A 17,417-nucleotide genomic window follows, 5' to 3' on the forward strand; every position below is an offset into this window, starting at 1 on the left:
GGGAAAAATGCTCCCATGATGCCACAGTTTGTAGTTTACAGATTAGCCAGCTAGCACTGGCTAGCACATCAAATCGAAAGCTTGAAAGAAAGGAGTCAAAGTTCAACAAGAGGTAAGTGACTTTCGGCAGCCGACTGGTCAAGTGTAAGGTAGACGACAGCGTAGTTTAATCGTACTTTATGCGGTCGTAATTCGTTGCTTGAAACCCAAATGTGCGTCGGGTTGTGCAAAACGTTAGCCGTGTTACTAAGCTAATTTCAGTTGTGCTAACGTTAACTAGCTAACTGGCGTTATGCCGCTTGGGTGGCCAAATTGCTGCTTAAGTTAATATGTGAAAACCCGTCTCAATGATGTTACTGACTTCCTGTTTGAAGCCTACTTCAGCGATTTGGAAAGGAAATTTTCATGCAGGTAGCGTTAACGTTAGCGTCGGTTAATGGACGCAGTGAAGTAGCTGGCTGGCTAGTTAGCATATTAAGTCACGGGACACAGAGCGCGGCATTTAAACACTGTCAGTGCTTTTGCCAAATTTGTAGCGTACTCATGTATTGTGATCGGTCTGCAGCCAATTCTAGGGCATTGTGTACTGTAATCACCACTGTTGTCCCACAGGTTAGTCTTTGTGCCTCCAGTGTAGGCGAACGCTAACACTACATGGTTCTATTTGAGGGAAGTCAGATGTCAACAAACCTTACCCAGTGCTCATTAAGTTAAACAGTCTGCTTTTATTCATGTGACATGTTCCTAGCTACATTTATGGATTTTTGAGTCAGCGAATTAAACTACAGTTGTGAACTCTGATATAGACAGGCTGCTTGGTTTTACGTGGCTGAAGTGGTTCAGTAGTTGCAATCACAGACTGTGTATCCACAGCAGAGCCGGCAGCCAGGGAGTGGAACTAACTAATCACTTGAGACTGATTCAGAGCTTTGCCTTGACTGCTAAGAGGTTTTGATTTTAACAAGTAGCTGGGGGACTCTAAGCCACCATGGTAACTAACTGACAACAAAGCCAGACTTGATTTTGCCCTCTTAAAGCAGCTCACTATGTTTCGTGAGTGCAGGCAGTTTTTCTCGCTGTTACAGGACTGAGGTTTAGCATCCAAACAAGCCCTGCTTCTTTTCTCAGACACAGACACAGCAGTTCCTTTGCTTGCTTCCCCCAGCTTTTATTCATCTCCTGTCTCTAGCGCTGCTCCTGCAGAGGTGAGATGACCTCCTCCGCCCTCGGCCAGTCGGCCAATCTCGTCCCAAACCTGGAGCCTGGGATGGGGAAGTCTGCAGCCATGCTGGGGTTGTCCGCTGGGTTGGGGGGAGCAGAGATGGAGCTACAGAAGATGCTCATCGATGAGAGGATGAAGTGTGAAAACCACAGGACCAACTACCAGACACTGAAGGCTGAACACGCAAGGTACAGCTAAATCTGGTTTGACATAAACATTTCAGTTCTAGTCTTTTGTTTCATATCGTCTATGAATCACGAGGGACCACCCTGAATCAAACCTTGGATGAAAGATTCAATTCTGTCTTTCACTGTGCATCACGCTTCACAGTTTCCCATGCTCAGTCTCAGCCCCACTGTCTTTTTTTTTTTTGCAGCTTGCAGGATGAATTCACCCGGGCTCAGGGTGAACTGAGACGCCTTCTGAGTGACAAACAGGCTCAGCAGGAGAAAATGCAGCTGCTGCTGGCTGAGCTCCGAGGAGAGCTGCTGGACAAAACCAGGGAGCTGGAGGAGCTTCGGCTGCAGGTAAACCAAACTTGAGAAGGAGAAACTCTCTCGTGCCACTGAGATTTTCAACATTGCCTCTTTGCAAGTAAACTTCCTCCGACTGTGGATTCAGATGTGTGTGTTTATGGATGTGTGTTGACCAGGTGATGACCCCTCAGCGGCTTGAGCTGCTCAGAGCTCAGGTGCAACAGGAGATGGAGGCTCCAGTCAGAGAGAGGTTCAATAAACTGGAGGAGGTCAGTCAGTTTGTCTGTTTCTGTATCATAGATCAGTAATGTGGCACACAAGTGGCATCAGTTTCCTTTGCATTAACAGCACTGGCAACTACTGGCTGCAGACTGTAGTGTTTAAGTGCTGATAGAGTGACTACCCATTTACTGCTATTGTATGTCTTACTTATAACTTCCCCTATCATTATGTAACAAATGCGGATCTAAACTTTGTGTTAAACCTAGCTTAAAGCAAATGTTGTCCATCCTAGCAAAGATGCCCTAAGTTAAAATAAATTGATGAACTAATTGAATTCTGAAGGATTTGTTCTCTGGGGACACTTAAATTAATTCCTTGGGGATTAACAGGAAGCTATGCAGTGCTGATATGAAAACACGAAACTAAAAAGTGAAATGACACTAAAACAGAATGCTCCTTCGTGTGCATCGTTACAGATTACGTCACTGTATGAAATGTACATGAATGAACAGCTGCAAATGACTCCTGCTGAAGAAGGCAGTATTATACTTTAGCACCTGCTGTAAAGTGGCATTTGCAGCTCTGGCTGTTATGGTTATGGTCAAGAGATTAGCACTGATTGCCTTTTGAAAATCATTTGCTTTCAAGGAGGTAGCGGCTCATTTCCATTTTGTCTGCTTGATTGCTCCCTCCCTCCTCCACCCTCTCTCCTCTCACGGATTTCGGGCTAATGTGTGTACGCTTGGTTCTCTTTAGGAGACTGAGAAGTACAGGTCTGAGTACAACAAGCTGCGGTATGACTGCACCTTTCTCAAGTCTCAGCTGGACCACCAGAGGGAAGAACATGCTCGTATACTGGAGGAGAGGAGCATTCGCTATGAGGCAGAGGTAGGTTTGTTGTTGGGTTGGTCTGCATTTTAATTCTTTATGCGTTTCAGTTGAATTCTAGTGTGCCATCAAGTTGTAGTTATACACCGCTTTGTAATGATAATAATTTAAGTGACACCCCCTTTCAGATTTCTCGTCTGGAGAAGGACAGGGAGGACCTGATGGCTCAGTACCAGAGTTCAGACCCACTGCGTGATGGGAAACGAGTGGAGGTTCTGCTGAGGGAGAAAGCCCAGCTCCACCTGCGGCTAAAGGGCCTGGAGACAGAGGTGGCTGAGCTTCGTGCCCAGAAAGAGAACTCGGGCCAGCAGGCCGAGAACGTCCAACGCATCCAAATCAGACAGCTAACAGAGTCTCAGGCTGCTTTGAAGTCTCTGGAGGTGAGACGGCAGCAGTGCTGTTGTCGTGTCACTGGACTCATAAATGTGTTATGTGACAGGGGTGATGTTGGATCTAATTGGTTGTTGGTGTCACAGGCAGAGCGTCAGTCGCTGCGCCTGCAGCTGGAGCGGATGGAGAGCGAGCTTCATCTGAGCCATGAGCAGAACAGCCAGCTCACCGGGCGCCTGCACAAAGCTGAGAGAGAAGTTAATTCCCTCACCTGCCAGGTACCCCGACCTCTGACCCTGACCACTGAAATGTTTTATTTACTGTGATATCGTCACAAGTCAATGCTGAGCACTGTCTGGCCTTCTATAGCAAGTTAAGTGAAAGGGTTAAGATCGAGGTTTTGTCCACCTCAGTGTTTTTTGATCTGTGTTTTGTGGTCATGAATTGCGGCTGAAATCCAGTCAGACCTGGTTGAGTTTTCAGAGAATCTCATTCATGCTCATTTCTCACTGCCTGCACATGTAGTTTGACACCAGAAATGAAGGTAAGTGATCTAATTTATGACTTCTTCTGGTTCTCAGATTGAAAGCCTGAAGCATTCACATAAACTAGAGGTGGCCAGCGTCAAACTGGAGTGTACCCGCTCTAAAGGAGAGGTGGAGAGGGAGAGAGACACACTGCAGGGGCAGATTGACGGTATGACACACGCACATATCTCAGTACTTCAGTTCTTCTCTCTGTTTTCTATTTCGTATTCCTTGGATGGATGTTATGGTATTCACCTCACCATGCCTTCATATCTTATGTGTAAAATGCCCGCATAGAAACATACACAGTACAGTCTAACTTTTTTTCACTTGCTTCAGGTCTGCAGGCGGATGTCGAGGTGTTGAAGGCTGCAGTGGAGCGACACAAGGAAGTCCTGGTGGAGAAGGAGCGGGAGATTGTCAGGAAGGTGCAGTCAGCCCGTGAAGAGGAGTTCCGCAAAACTGCAGTGTTGCATGAGGAAAAGTGAGCATCACCTTTGTTTTATTTCAGTCACTGATATCAGTCATCTGGTGGAAAGAGGTTTGAATCCCTGGAGAGGCGATGCCATCAGTCACTGACCTTGATCGTTCCAGCAAAGTGGACAGTTTAAATGCCTCATTTGTATCAAACCAAAGAGATGATTTCTGTGTCAACTCTGTGTGCAGCTCATCTCTTTCTTCTTATATTATCTTCTCTGCTCGTGTCCGTCTCATATTGGTGGATTTTCTCTTGCTTCATGTCTTTAGGTTGGAGTTGGAGAACCGTCTCGCTGCTCTGGAACAGCAGAGAGCGCTGCAGGACGCTGCAGACCACGCCCAGAAGGAGGAGTGGGAGGAGCGACTTCGCAACACCCAACATGGAGAGGAGTCAGCCCGCAGAGAGCTGCAGAACCTGAGGTCAGCCTTTGACTGCATGCTGAGTGGGACTAAACCCACATAGCTCCCTTAGTGAGAGATCAGCATGCCAACTTTATAGGAAATATCCACCATTGATATCATCACTACCTCCCTATAGGGTTAGTTTTCTTAAAAATTTAATTGTAACTGTGCATGAGCACATTTTAGTTGCTGAAACAAATTTAGATGACAGTGATTGAGATTCTGCACCACATATACCAGTCACCACAGTCTGCAACTGCTTTTCAGACTCAGTTTCTGTTCCCATATAAACATTTTGTGGTCAGAATTAGACTTCCCCAGCTTGTGAGGCATTTTCTACAATTAATTGTAATGTACTATTTTCTACTATTTACTGAAAAAGACACCACAGTAATCTTTACATTTGGTGTACGAACCCCATTTGGACAAGACAAAAATAGAAATGCTGAAATGAACAACAAGAAAAAGATCTTTTCTTTGTGATGGCATGTCACGTAATCTCTGTACTCTTTAAGGAAAGTCAGTGCCCTGATTGATGAAATGGTTTTGTGTCAACCAGAACTAAACTACAGCAGCAAAGCTCCCAGCTTGAGGAGCTTGAGAGACAGAAAGCAGACATTGCCGACCTGCAGAAGGTAAGTCAGCATCAGCTACCTCAAAGGGTTAAAACAAAGAAACAAGGGAGGTCGTATACCTGAAAAAAAAAAAAAAAAAAAAAATGAGATTGTTGTGTGTTTCACCCAACAGCAGAACCAGGAACTGGGTGTCCAGCTGGGGACGCTGTCTCACTCTGAAAGCGACCTGATGGAGACCAACCAGCGACTGAGGGAAACTCTGGACAGAGTCAGGGAGGAGCTGAGGACAGCCCGAGCCCAGGCTGAGAGGAGCCAACACGAGGCCGAGAGGTACGTCTGCTGCTCTGGCTTCACGTGAACTGAAAGCACTCAGCAGTACTCTGAGTTCAAACACCCCCTCTTTCTCCCCGTGTGTCATTCCTCCTCCAGGCTGGTGGAGGACCGGCAGGTGGAGTGGTTGGAGGAGAAGCACAAGCTGCAGGAGCGAGACGCTGAGCTGCAGCAGAAATACTCTCAGGTCAAAGAGAAACTGCAGAGGGCAGCGGTGGCCCAGAAGAAGGTACCGCTGCTCCTTACAGCGTGTTTACATGTTGTAACCTTTAAATGGTGTTAAGAGGGACTTGATTTTTAGTGTATGTGTGTGTGTGTGTGTGTGTGTGTGTGTGGTACAGAGGAAAACACAGACAGAGAACAGAGAGAAGAGACTGCAGGATAAGATCCAGCTGCTGGAGGCCAAGATTGAGGAACTGCAACTGGAAGCTGCTGCAGCAAAGAAGTAAACTTCAAATCTCTCATCTTATGAATGAAATGATACAGTTAAGCTGCCACAAGCTGCTCTGTCAGTGGTCAAAGTTACTTTTTTCCTGAGCAACATGTCTGCATACAACATACCTGGCTAACAGTTAGCATGTATGATGGTCTAATTCCAAAACTAAACTATAACTCCCCCCTGTCCAGACGTTCATCCTTCTCAGAGGAGCAAGCTCAACTCAGCAGACGGCTGAAGGAGCTGCAGCGACGACACAACGAGTTTCGACGCCTCCTCTTGGGCGGCCAGGGTCCCTACAGCGTCGGCCCCGCCTTCCTGGCCTCCTCACCCACGCCGTTCCTCCTCCTCGGGTCTGAGGGACCGTTGTCCAACATACCGGTGAGCAGAACTAGCACAATGATTTGCATCAGGCTTTACTGTAGATGGATGATAAGGCAGTGAAAATAGTAGCAAAAAAACAGCAATGGCTACAAACCCAGAGAGAGCGACAGAAAATAGCTTGTGTTTTGAGGAAATGAAATCTCCCACCTTTCTCTCTCTCTCTCTCTCTAACACACACACACACACACACACTCACTCTCTTTAACACTCAGACAGTCACTCAAACCTGACCTCACTATGGTGACACCTGTCTGTGGCTCTATTTCATGTCACCTCAAGTGATGCAGCAGTTCATGTTATGTACTGGGCAAAGCTTCTGAAGGTTGATTGTTAAATCATTGTGAAAGTCCTCACACCCGCACACTGTGTGTTTGGTAACTGCTTGAACAACCTGGAAGAGCAGAGCCGCTTCACAGTAACCAAAGGGTGATGAGTATTTACTAAAACGTGAATGAACATGAATGCGGATGGTGTGAAAAGCAAGCTCGCGGTAAAGGGAAGTAACAACGTTGTTTGTAAGGCTGTCGTCACGTCTGCTTGTTTGCAGGAGGAGCAGCATCAGAGGGAGCTGTCTCTGCTTCGTCGCAGGCTGGAGGACCTGGAAAGCGCCCAGCAGCAGCAGCTGGAGGAACTGGGATCTCTGGTGCAGCGGGACCGGGACCTCACACCCCAGCCTGACCTCTAGCCCTCATTACTTCCGGTTTGAAAAACAGAGAGAGAAGGCGTCTTGCTTGTCACATCAAGGACACCAACAGTGTTTCTAAAAATGGACAGACAGCGGTTTCATGTCTTCCTAATGTTGTGAATATGAAATACCACAGCACCTTTTTTTTTTTTTTTTTTTAAATTGACATGACATCCTCAGGGGTTGATTTTGTATCGAGATGCTTGTTGTTTACACACATTTGCTCTGAAGCCACTGTGGAAAAACGTTTTCATACTGATGAGTGGATAGCACAGGTTTAAGACACTACGGGCTGTGAATTGCACAATATTTATACAGACTATGATGTCGTTCAACAAGTTAAACTTGAATTGTATTGAAACCATAATGATTTAAAGATGAGCTTTTTTCTGATATATCTGTGCTTTTGACTTTGAGTGTCTGTGTATTTTTGGCCTTTTTAAGCAGTTAATGAAGCAGTTGTTTTTCACTGTGAAACTCGAGTATAGAACAGGAAAACTGCATTCCGTAAGAGTTTCCGCTCAGAAATGCTACTGATATGTGCCTGGCATCAGTATTGTCACAAGTTCAGATGCCAGAATTCAGATTTCCCAACAGTTTTTGTCACATCGGGGCAGGAAACCCAGACTCAGCTCCTCTGATAACAGTTTCTTAACCCCTCGTCTCATCTCAGTAGCAGGGGATGATGCACACCAGACAAAAGTCTCCTCGGTCCTCTCCCAACAGCTTCGTGAGACCGTCCGTCTCACCAGGTCGTTCGTAGTTCATCAATAGGAGAGAGAGGATGGCAGCTCAGTTCCAGGAGCAGCCCTTTAGTCCATCAAACAAGTTTTTCACGTGATGTAGTTGCTCCTTCAGCTCAGTAGGGGCTCCGTTTTGGTCCAGTTTCTCTTGGATCTGTAGGAAAGGCAAAAGTAGCCAGAAGAGCTATGGTAAGACAAGGGTCTTTGAGCTTGTTAATCTCACTTGTTTGGAGACTTCATGAAAGGCTTTGTTAGTCATCTTGATTCAAGAATGCAGAGATCTACATTGAAAACCAGTCAGTCTCACTATTGCTCTGCAAAAGGGTTATGAGAATGCGTGCCGCTCTGAATGACAGAGCAGGAAGCGACCGCCGATAAACAAAGCAAAGTTTTGAAATCTTATTTCCTCTACATGTGGTGACAGTGTCGCAGAAGCGATGTCACTCTTGGCTGTCACCTGATGATTTGTCATCAGTATGAAAAGAAGAATTCTCCACAGTTTGTTTTCCAGGTGCATTCTGGGTTGTGGATTTCTTTTTCTTTTTTTTTTTGGTGACAAAATCAGATCCAAAATCATGAAACTGTCCCCGGGTGATCAAACTAAAAACAAAAGAAAACGTTGGTTTAGAAAAGCTAATTATTGTAGAAGGATGCTTCATTTTATTGAACAGGGTTGCAATAATGACGTAGCATGACAGATCAGCTGTTTGCTTCCATTAGACTGCACAATCATTTTAAACCGGGTCTAAACAGACTGAAACGAAGAGCTGTCAGACACACTGCTGCACCAGCTGGGGCTTCGGAAAGCAAGAAACAAATGGCCAAAAGCTTTAAAGTCGAGACAGCTAAGCCCTTTTTTTTCCTGACATGAGACAGTTCAGCAGCATCTAAGGGTTTCATTCTCCATCAAAAGTCATCTGAGAGCATCCCGACTGATTTGGAACCAAACATGAAAGCCCATGACGGCACAAAGAAAACGTGTGTTGAGTTTGTGCGGAGATGGAGAGAACTGACCTGCGTGAAGTATCGCTGGATGTATTTGTAGATCTCTCTGAGGGCCGCAGCCTCGTTGAACTCGTTCTCATGTTTCTGAAATGAAAGCAAACGCTCATCCGGTCACTGCTGGTCTTCACGGAGCCGCTTGTTTACTTCTTTTGTGCTGAAATGGACCTTACCTTTGACTCCTCCTGCAGGAAGTCCCTGAATTCTGAGGCTGTGATTGGTGGCTGGTCTCTGATCTGCTTGTAGTAAACCCTCACTTCCTGTCTGAACTTGGGAATGTCTTTGGCATAGAGGAGCTTGTTGGTTGGTGCATACTGGAACACAATAATACGCCTACTTTTACATTTATAGGTGCAAAACTCCTGCAGGTAGATGCATGATTTTGCAAAAGAAAGGAAAACTGGACTTCCTGCACTTCATCCTGCATCAACACATTTTGAGACACCTGTGGTGGCTTTACCTTCCCCAGCTGGGTCTCACTAAGGGAAAAGGAGTCCATGAAGGCCTGAGCGATGACATTCAGGCAGCCGTCCAGATTTGCAGTCCTCTCCGTGTCGAACACAAACTGAGGGTTTTTCATGATGTTGACCCAGAAGCGCAGGGGCAGACTGTGATTGGACGACAGATACCACGGAGGAAAACACGAGCAGACTTGTTCAAGGTCATATCTGCACTAGCATCACATAGATACGTCTTATTTGTTCTGACTTGTTTATTCAGACTATCCCTCCTTTCCACAGAGCTTTTGATGGCACGGCCGTACCTGTTGGTCTTCCAGATGTGCAGCACATCAGGGTCGCTGATCTTCATGTTGTCCGCCTGAGCGTCCAGGAAGTCGAAGAAGTATTTGATCGCGTGCGGGGCTCTGCAGTGTGGCATCCCCCAGATGGATCTGAACAGGTTCTCCACAAATGAATGCACCGCCACCTTGAAGAGAAAGAACAAGGTAACGTCACTCTTTGCGGTCTCTTGTAGTTCAGAACAGCGGGAAAGAAAAGCTTTCCAGAAAAACTGGATCACTCATGTGAAAGCAACTGACGGCAGAAAGCAGCAAAAGAGATTCAGATTTGAATTGCCTCTGCAGGTTCTGCAGGTATTTATTTCAACTGAAGATGAAGGTGAACGTGACGAAAGGGCCTCAGTGACTGAGCGTCGGGCTGTAAAACACATGACCTCCAATCAATCCTGTCCCTGAACGCATCCTGTGTGGCCACAGGCGAAGCGCTGAGGCAGCTCTGCTAACGCGCTGCCCGTGTTCTGCCTCCTGTGCAGACGCAGAGGAAGCATGCCATTTTTGTTACTCTCTCTGGAACACAAACACTGCCGCTGGTGGTAAAAATAACCGTGAAGGAGACAGATTCTGGTATCAGTTCTGCTCGTGCTGATGCGCGTGTGAGTAAAAGGAGGCACTGTGACCGATTCCTCTTGCCTTGGTGGACAGCAGCTTGGTGAGGTGCACTTCCTTCAGCTTGAACTTCTTCCTCTCTGGGTTCTTTCTCTGGGCCTCGTCAACATCAGGATCAATCTGGGAAGAACCATTTCATCAGTCAACCTCGGTTCTGTGTCCGTGCTGATTAAAACTGTCCTGTCTTATGAACGTAACACACACGCTGCCTCTTACCAAGTGGAAGTATTTTCCAGAGAAGTTTTCATCATCTAAAGGACAAAAGTGAACAGAAATCAACAGGTTTCATTAGCAGAGTTAATGAGTTTCCACTTCTGCGATCTTCATCGGTTACAATGACCCTTCAAGGAGTGAAAGCAGAGGAATCCTTTATTATAATTTCACAGAACATTATGTCCTTTATCTTTTACTACTTGTACAATCGAATTCAATTCTGTAGATGAGCAAACATCGATGGTATGACACCCAGTTATTTTCATACCACAGTAAACTGCTGCAGCCCTCCTGCCATCAGCATTTAGTTCGGTGGTTATGGATTCATTAAAGATGTAATATGCTTTTTCAAAGATGGTTCAGACATTTTGTGACATTTGCTATTTCTTAGTGTCATATGCGTGCGGCTGATGTTGGGCACAGCGCAGGAAGGGCAGCAACGCCCAAGAGCAGTTAAGTTAAAACTTAAAAGCTCAGAAAAAGCCAGTAAGAGGAGCGTGAGTTGAGGTTATTTTGCCACATGCTGCTTCAAGATTTATCTGTGGGCTAGATGGTTAGCTGAAGTCTGTTTCTGAGCTAATGTCCAGTTAATAGCACCACAGTTTAAAGGTTACTGATAGAGCATGATCAATAATTTACTCTAAACCCACGAACTGGTTTTCTCTCAGTTGAACTGAAGGAGTCGTTTAACATTTGATCAGTGGGATATGACGAAGCTTTATGAAGCTTTAGAAGTGTTTCTGAACTTTGGACTGAGCCAGGCTGGCTGTTTCTCTTCCCCTTCTGGCTCGATGTGAGTAATTAGTGCACACACACACACACACACACACACACACACACACACACACACACACACGAGTCGTACTGATCTTCTCATTTGTATTTCACCAAAATGTTCCTTTAAGTGTTTTCCCTCTCTGCTCTTACCCTTCAGACTTGTCTGCGGGCTCAGAGGAGGATGAGTTTTCCTAGAAAGCACTTTGATTGTCGCTCCATCAGGAACCTGCAAACAGCCCCCCAACACACACACACAGAAAGGTCAATAAATGACATTTTTTTTCATTTTGTAACCTTTCTAAAATTTTAACGCACCTTTTGGTCGCAAAGAGTCGATATTGCTACGATATTGCCTCCTTGTGTAGCTATTTTCAATAAAACCTGCCACTTACATCAGCCATGCTGTCAGTTTTACCTTCGGCTGTGTCTTGTTTTTATTCTTTGTGTGGAAAAGGAAACCACTGTCACCACAGAAATCCCCCAGAGACACTTGAGTCTGTGCTGCATTCAGGTGTTGGTGCATCACAAAACGTTCCTTGACACTGGCTCAATTCATCTTTTACTGAAACACACGTACCCCCAGAGTAGTTCCAAGTATTTTCCTCAGACAGCAACATGTGTGCAGCAGTTGTTAGTTTCATAGTCGGGAAAGCAAAGATGCCTTTTTGAGTCAAGCCCGCAGACGACACTGTGAAAGTGATCCGTTCAGTGAAAGCTGGACTTTTCCTTTTGTGGTGACCTCACAGACCACCTATTAGGGGTTGCTCTGTGTGTGTGTGTGTGTATGTATACGTGTCAACTTTCAGAAGTTCTTACATTCAAAGCAGCGGCTTCTTGCTGCTACTTGACTCTTCCTTCCTGTTAGATCTAGTCTGTCGATGTTGAAAATATGAATCACTTGCAATGAGGGGTTTGTTATTCACGCTTATCTGCCATATAATAATACTTAATAGTGAGAAGAGAGAAGTTCTGCCAGCTGACTCAGGGTCAGCTCTGCCTCCCTGCCCTCATGTTGACCGGGGCTGTGGTTGGTTCTTCTATGATACTCCCATTTCTCACCTTGTAATGCTTGAGCGTGTTGAACATTGTCACCTCCCCGATAACCTCCGAGCTCGCGTCCACTTCCTCAAGGGGAACAAACAATCCACCTTTCTCGTACTCTGGTGGGGAAAAAGGGGGCAAGAAATCTTTACTAGCAAGTCACAAATATATCGTTTTTATTTGATTATTTTTATCAGAGGCTCTGTGGCAAAGAGAAAGGGCTTCGTATGCACAGACTTGCTAGTCGGTTCAGTTCATTTTTTTGGGTTGAAGTGATGCAGGACTTAAGAGACCAGTCTGCTGTTTACCGATACAGACGTCCATCAGGGGGGTGATGTAGGGGAAACCAAACTTGGCCTTGAAGGTGGACAGGATTTTCTCTTTGACCTGCTCTACGGTGTCACAGCTGAGAGCGTTGACCTCCAGAGGCTCGCTGACTTCTCCGTCGCTGCCCACCGCAAACAGCACCTTCAGCTTCTGTCCACAGCATACAGAAAAAAAACGACTGTCACAGCATCTTTGTATACAGTCAGAATTAAAGCAACTGTCTCTGAATTGTTCCTGAATCTCACCAGTAGCTTACTTGCTACTCCGAGACAATCAGACTGTAGAATCTATGCTAGATTGCACGTGTGATTGGTGACTAAAAGCTTGCCAAACTTGCATTCCTGCTCGTCAGAAACCACGTAAATAACCACCAGCGTTAACCTCAGTTTTCCCATCATGCAAATAGCAGCATTGAAACGACAACTGTTTCATATTATAATACATCATGGATTCTTGAGGTGCGGTGTGGTTAATGAAAGGCTTTCACAGCAGTGCTGCACGAGTTAATGCATCATCAGTCCCCATCTTATTTCCTCTCTGCAGTTCTGAGGCGAAGGCAGGCACTGGCTAATGGCCGGAGAAGTGAGATGGTGGTTTGTTAGATTAGATAAAACGTTCATGACTGCTGTGGGTCGGGTCACTGCAGCAGCAGAGAGAAGGAAGTGTAAAAGAAGAGGGAACACGGAATTGACGGTGCAGCAGAGTCAAGAGTTACATTATAGGCGAGTGCTGGGAATAATTTAGATATGTCTTTGTCATTAACAACGCTGAAATAGAAATAACATTATTTGCAGTTAGCACATGTTCAGAAATGTTGCACACTGTAAATGTCTGACTGTGGGAAAAAAACATCTTTAAGTATTATTAATTCAGCATTTAACACCCCAAAACTCATCTTCCTCAGGACTGTGTGGTGTAATCTGGGTGTGTGGTGTAATCTGGGTGTGTGGGTGTGTGGGTGTGCCTGGCAACACAAGCGAACAGCTCCATGACTGTCAGCAGACGTGCTCAGTCAAATACTGTGCAGTTCTGAGTGGTGTGATATATGTGACATCAACCTTTGATGACCAAACTAAAAATACAAATTCAAAAATGCAGAAAGCTTTCAAAAACAAGAATAAAAAAAAACAGTGGAATGGCAGAAATATTACTTAAAATAAGTAAAATTATCCGCCAACAGAACGGCCCACAGTTACCTTAAAGCTAGTGCAGCCAGACTGAAGGCAAGTACATTCGTCTGGATACAAAGAAAGCGTTTTAATTTTGGACATTCAAGTTTAAAGCATGAAGTTACTCAGAGCTAGAAATAAAATCTCAGTAACAATTATAAAATCTTAAGATAATTAAGGATAAAAAGCGTGACACAAGTGAAATGGTCCAATATAAAAACTGCATAGTAGACAATAGACAGGCACGTAGTGTGTTGATTTAACATATTTCATCTTAAATGTTGCTTTTCGCAGTAACTCTGGAAGATAAAAATCAACCTAAACACTGTCCCATGTGCTTCATGAGACATATGTGTGAATCGGGTCTACTGAACGCACCTTTAACCCACATTTGAGCCTGTCATATGACACGAACTTCACTGAGAAACCCGCACAATTGCAAAGACTTTGATGATGCAAGAACAACATCAAACTCTGCTTCAGTTTCAGGTCTATTTGCATATCAACTCAGTCGCCAGCTGTATCTGACCTGCACTGAACCGTGCTGTTCTCAATAGGCCCTGCAATAGCCCACCCCACATCTGCATTTTTCCACTTAAATGTCCGTGTAAATATTACTATTACTGCTATATTAAGCCTAGCATTCCTGTATCTGCATCTCATCTCATGAACCTCTATCTATCTCTCAGGATCAGGGTGTGTTCAGAGAAAGCTTTTTTTATAAAGTATGTGGGCTCATTAATGTGTTAAATCTGAGAAATGCTGAGACGTTCCACTTCCTTGAATTGGGTGTTTTTGTGAAGAATCTGACTGAGAGGAGCTGCTTCCTTAAACAGGTTCTGTCACACGTTAAAATTCGATGCATTTTAGGGTTTCTCTTCATCAGGAGCAGCACATTAATGTGAATGAATGAGCAGAAAACTGGCTATTGACTGTTTTTTTTTTTTTTTTTTTACTCTCTAAAGGATAAACGCCAATGATTGAGCAAGCGTTCGGTAAAAAACTTCCACAATGTGCACATCTTCATATACCAAGGACAGCAAGGACAGCTTGTTGATCGACCTGAGCCTTTCTCAGCATTTATTTCCCTGACAACATAGTGAACACATCCCTTGCTGTAAACAAACATCTTTCATTCTCATTTTCAGTCTCACGTTTGACGGCAAACGGATGAGATATTTCCTGCCAGCAGCGTGAGGTGGCACCGCTTTTCAGTTTCGCGTGTGTTGCCACGTGCTTAGAAACTGTCCTAAACACAAAACATTAACAGGTTGCTGTTTAACTCTGCTTGATATTTCTACAGTCGAATAAATTTAATTTAGCACAACCAAATCCCTGTTTATTAAGCCATGTGTTAAGTCACCTGATGTATATCTTTGTATGGGTGTTACAGGAAATATTACAGAACTTCTCCACCGTACCGCATCCTGGAAATTAGTTTTTCAACATTCAGTAAATGCAGCCGTGTTAAGCTTTTTAAAGCAGTACTGCTTTGTACTGCTTTGCATGTTCAAAAGGGCCGTAAAGTACATTGAAGAGGAAGTGCTTCGGTGCCAACCGCTGTGCACTGACACTGTCTCACTGTCATACTCGCAATGTGGCAAACAGCCTTCATATACACACGATGAGGATGTTGTCTTATCAAGCTAATTCTCCAACCTGAGAGTGCTCACACAAATCCAGACAGGGCGGAAAATGACCCACCATTTGTAAACTTAGCATCATTTTTTTGTGTAGGCTGGGGGTACTCTGTACATGTTTCATGATTAGACAGAGCACCGAGTTCAAACTAGCAGACCAAAAACAGAACTAAGAACTGGGAAGTGTTAATAATTGCTTCCATAAGTACAAGCTCAACTGACTAAATCTGTGATGGACTGACGGAGCGTACGTCTTATTCCATTTGTGTGAAGTAAGTAAACCACACATGAAATGACCTCCTGTTTCGACCCAAGTAATCCGCTAAAGTGTGCAAATGCCCTAAGATGTAAAATGTGTGTGTGTGTGTGTGTGTGTGTGTGTGTGTGTGTGTGTGTGTACCAGGGAGCTGAAGTCTTGAGCCTGCCACAGCAGCCAGTCCTCACTGAGTGTGTACAGAGCTTTCCCGGTCATACAGTCCACAGGTCCTTTTGCAGTCTGCTGCCTGAGAGCGCTCACCATCAGGAACAGGTGCTGGCCGACACTTTCCTACACAAAATTAGACACAAGAAGCCGGTCGGCCAAACGAGGCTCAGATGCCGCAGTAACTTTGCGGTGAACTTTCTGAAGCGTTGAGCGTATCGGGCCGGTTTAGCTTGTGCATTTTAATATTGTGTCCATTCTGCTTTACACCATCAGTAACAAATGTGGCAGGGCTTGTAAACCAAAACTGGGTGATAGATGCTGCCAGATTAAAGTGTAGCAGAGCTAAGTAAATATACTCAACTGTGAACTATATACACATTTAGGAAACATGAAAACCTCCTCTGAGTGGGTGATGGCTGTTCAGACCTAATGTGCAGAGCCATGGCGGTGTCTCCTTTAGATTCAGCTGTTATTGGGTGTGTGGGCAGAGGAGGTTCAGAACGGATAGGATGTGGTTTATCAAATGCCTGAGGTAACACCTCTAGTTTCTGTCAGATCACAAATATAAAGGTCTGAACAATCAAAGGTCAATCAGATCAGGACGTAGCTTGACACAAAAGGGCACAGTTCTCTTGAGTTATTGAACGTGCCAGTTGGGAAAGACAGCCCGAGTGAAGACTTTCCACAAATGCACGTGTATTGCATAACCTGTAAAGACATTTGGTTTCAACACTTGGATTCTTGTGCATGATTCGTATGGTGTAATTTTATGGTCTTTTCTGTAGCTTCACAGAACATTCTCCGGTTTATTTCACACACTGTGTTCTGTCGACACAGAGGTTTCTCCGGTGTTTCGAAAGCACAGTAGCGGCTGATGGGAATGACATTCGTCTTGCAGGTATTCGGTCATAAATCCAAATTTTGGAGAAATAAAGATGTTGACCTGATGGTGGCGCTACATGAAAAGTTAGCAGATAATTAAAGTTAATTCACGTTTGCATCAAATTTCTTGGCAATGCATCCAATAGTTGTCGTTGAGATACTTCAGTCTGGCCTAAAGTGGTGGACAAAACGCTTGCAAACATGTTGTCTTTGTGAGTCAAAATGGATTACCAAACTACCACATTCTGTTTTATTTATGTTTCACACAGCGGCCCAACTTTCCTGGAATCGGTTCTTGCAAAAGAGGTGTAAGAATAACTAACCCGGAGGAAGCCGTACAGGCAGATGGACATCCAGTTGGTCAGCAGCTTCTCCACGGTGGACTCGGTGCGACGCAGCAGCAGTTTGGGCTGAGTGTTGCTGTTCTGCTGCATCAGAGCCCTCAGCAGAGCCTCCATTATTTCCGTCAGGTACACCAAGTTGTTGTGGAGCGCGACAGTCAGTAATGATGCCAGTGCACACCTGGAGGAGAGCAGATGAAGGTGAGGAGCTAGAAGTCGGCAAGAACAAGCACAGCTCGGAGAGCACAGAGAGAGAAGAGCAATGTACAAGAGAAGAAAACAGCATAGCAGACTCAACTGTCATTCGATTAATCAGACAGAAAGTTAATGTGCAATTTTAAAGGTTATTTTTTTATTAGCCATAACAAACACCCATGGATTAAAGTGAAGGTGAAGAATGAATGGAACAGTAACAGAAGAGCAGACTAGAAAACCGAAGTTGAAGATAATCATATAGACAAGCGCAGGCAAAAATAAAGTGCCTGAGAAACAGCAGACC

At 44.8% G+C, this 17,417-nt stretch overlaps 2 protein-coding genes across 3 annotated transcripts in view; one reads left to right on the forward strand and one right to left on the reverse strand.

Annotated features, from left to right (window-relative positions):
• On the forward strand, positions 1-7,348 carry cep83 (centrosomal protein 83). Of its 2 annotated transcripts, none has more exons than XM_076721857.1 (16): positions 1-112; positions 1,190-1,410; positions 1,599-1,749; positions 1,875-1,967; positions 2,677-2,808; positions 2,937-3,188; positions 3,285-3,416; positions 3,720-3,834; positions 4,005-4,149; positions 4,413-4,562; positions 5,104-5,179; positions 5,292-5,449; positions 5,549-5,678; positions 5,791-5,894; positions 6,077-6,266; positions 6,817-7,348. In XM_076721857.1, the coding sequence occupies exons 2-16, from the start codon at positions 1,211-1,213 to the stop codon at positions 6,952-6,954; spliced, it is 2,166 nt and encodes a 721-aa protein (XP_076577972.1). In that variant the 5' UTR covers positions 1-112; positions 1,190-1,210; the 3' UTR covers positions 6,955-7,348. The 2 variants fall into 2 exon arrangements, with proteins under 2 accessions (XP_076577972.1, XP_076577971.1); XM_076721856.1 differs by lacking the exon at positions 1-112 and adding an exon at positions 234-411 and having other exon boundaries at positions 6,817-7,347.
• The window catches only part of plxnc1 (plexin C1), a 21,321-nt gene continuing 11,019 nt past the window's right edge, over positions 7,116-17,417 (reverse strand). The window contains exons 20-31 of the mRNA XM_076721850.1: positions 16,901-17,099; positions 15,672-15,818; positions 12,444-12,612; positions 12,154-12,254; positions 11,245-11,320; positions 10,321-10,355; positions 10,129-10,224; positions 9,463-9,626; positions 9,160-9,307; positions 8,873-9,013; positions 8,712-8,786; positions 7,116-7,851 (exon numbers count right to left, since the gene is read on the reverse strand). Coding sequence (XP_076577965.1) covers positions 7,747-7,851; positions 8,712-8,786; positions 8,873-9,013; positions 9,160-9,307; positions 9,463-9,626; positions 10,129-10,224; positions 10,321-10,355; positions 11,245-11,320; positions 12,154-12,254; positions 12,444-12,612; positions 15,672-15,818; positions 16,901-17,099 — 1,456 coding nt within the window. The 3' untranslated portion in view covers positions 7,116-7,746. The remainder of the gene's footprint in view (positions 7,852-8,711; positions 8,787-8,872; positions 9,014-9,159; positions 9,308-9,462; positions 9,627-10,128; positions 10,225-10,320; positions 10,356-11,244; positions 11,321-12,153; positions 12,255-12,443; positions 12,613-15,671; positions 15,819-16,900; positions 17,100-17,417) is intronic.

The sequence above is a fragment of the Chaetodon auriga genome, chromosome 22, assembly GCF_051107435.1.
Source record: "Chaetodon auriga isolate fChaAug3 chromosome 22, fChaAug3.hap1, whole genome shotgun sequence".
Lineage (NCBI taxonomy): Eukaryota > Metazoa > Chordata > Actinopteri > Chaetodontiformes > Chaetodontidae > Chaetodon > Chaetodon auriga.

Excerpts from the sequence above, each read along its gene's own strand:
- cep83 (XM_076721856.1), top strand. Across the intron at positions 2,809-2,936 it reads GCATTCGCTATGAGGCAGAG|ATTTCTCGTCTGGAGAAGGA; the intron begins GTAGGTTTGTTG and ends ACCCCCTTTCAG. Across the intron at positions 3,417-3,719 it reads TTAATTCCCTCACCTGCCAG|ATTGAAAGCCTGAAGCATTC; the intron begins GTACCCCGACCT and ends TCTGGTTCTCAG.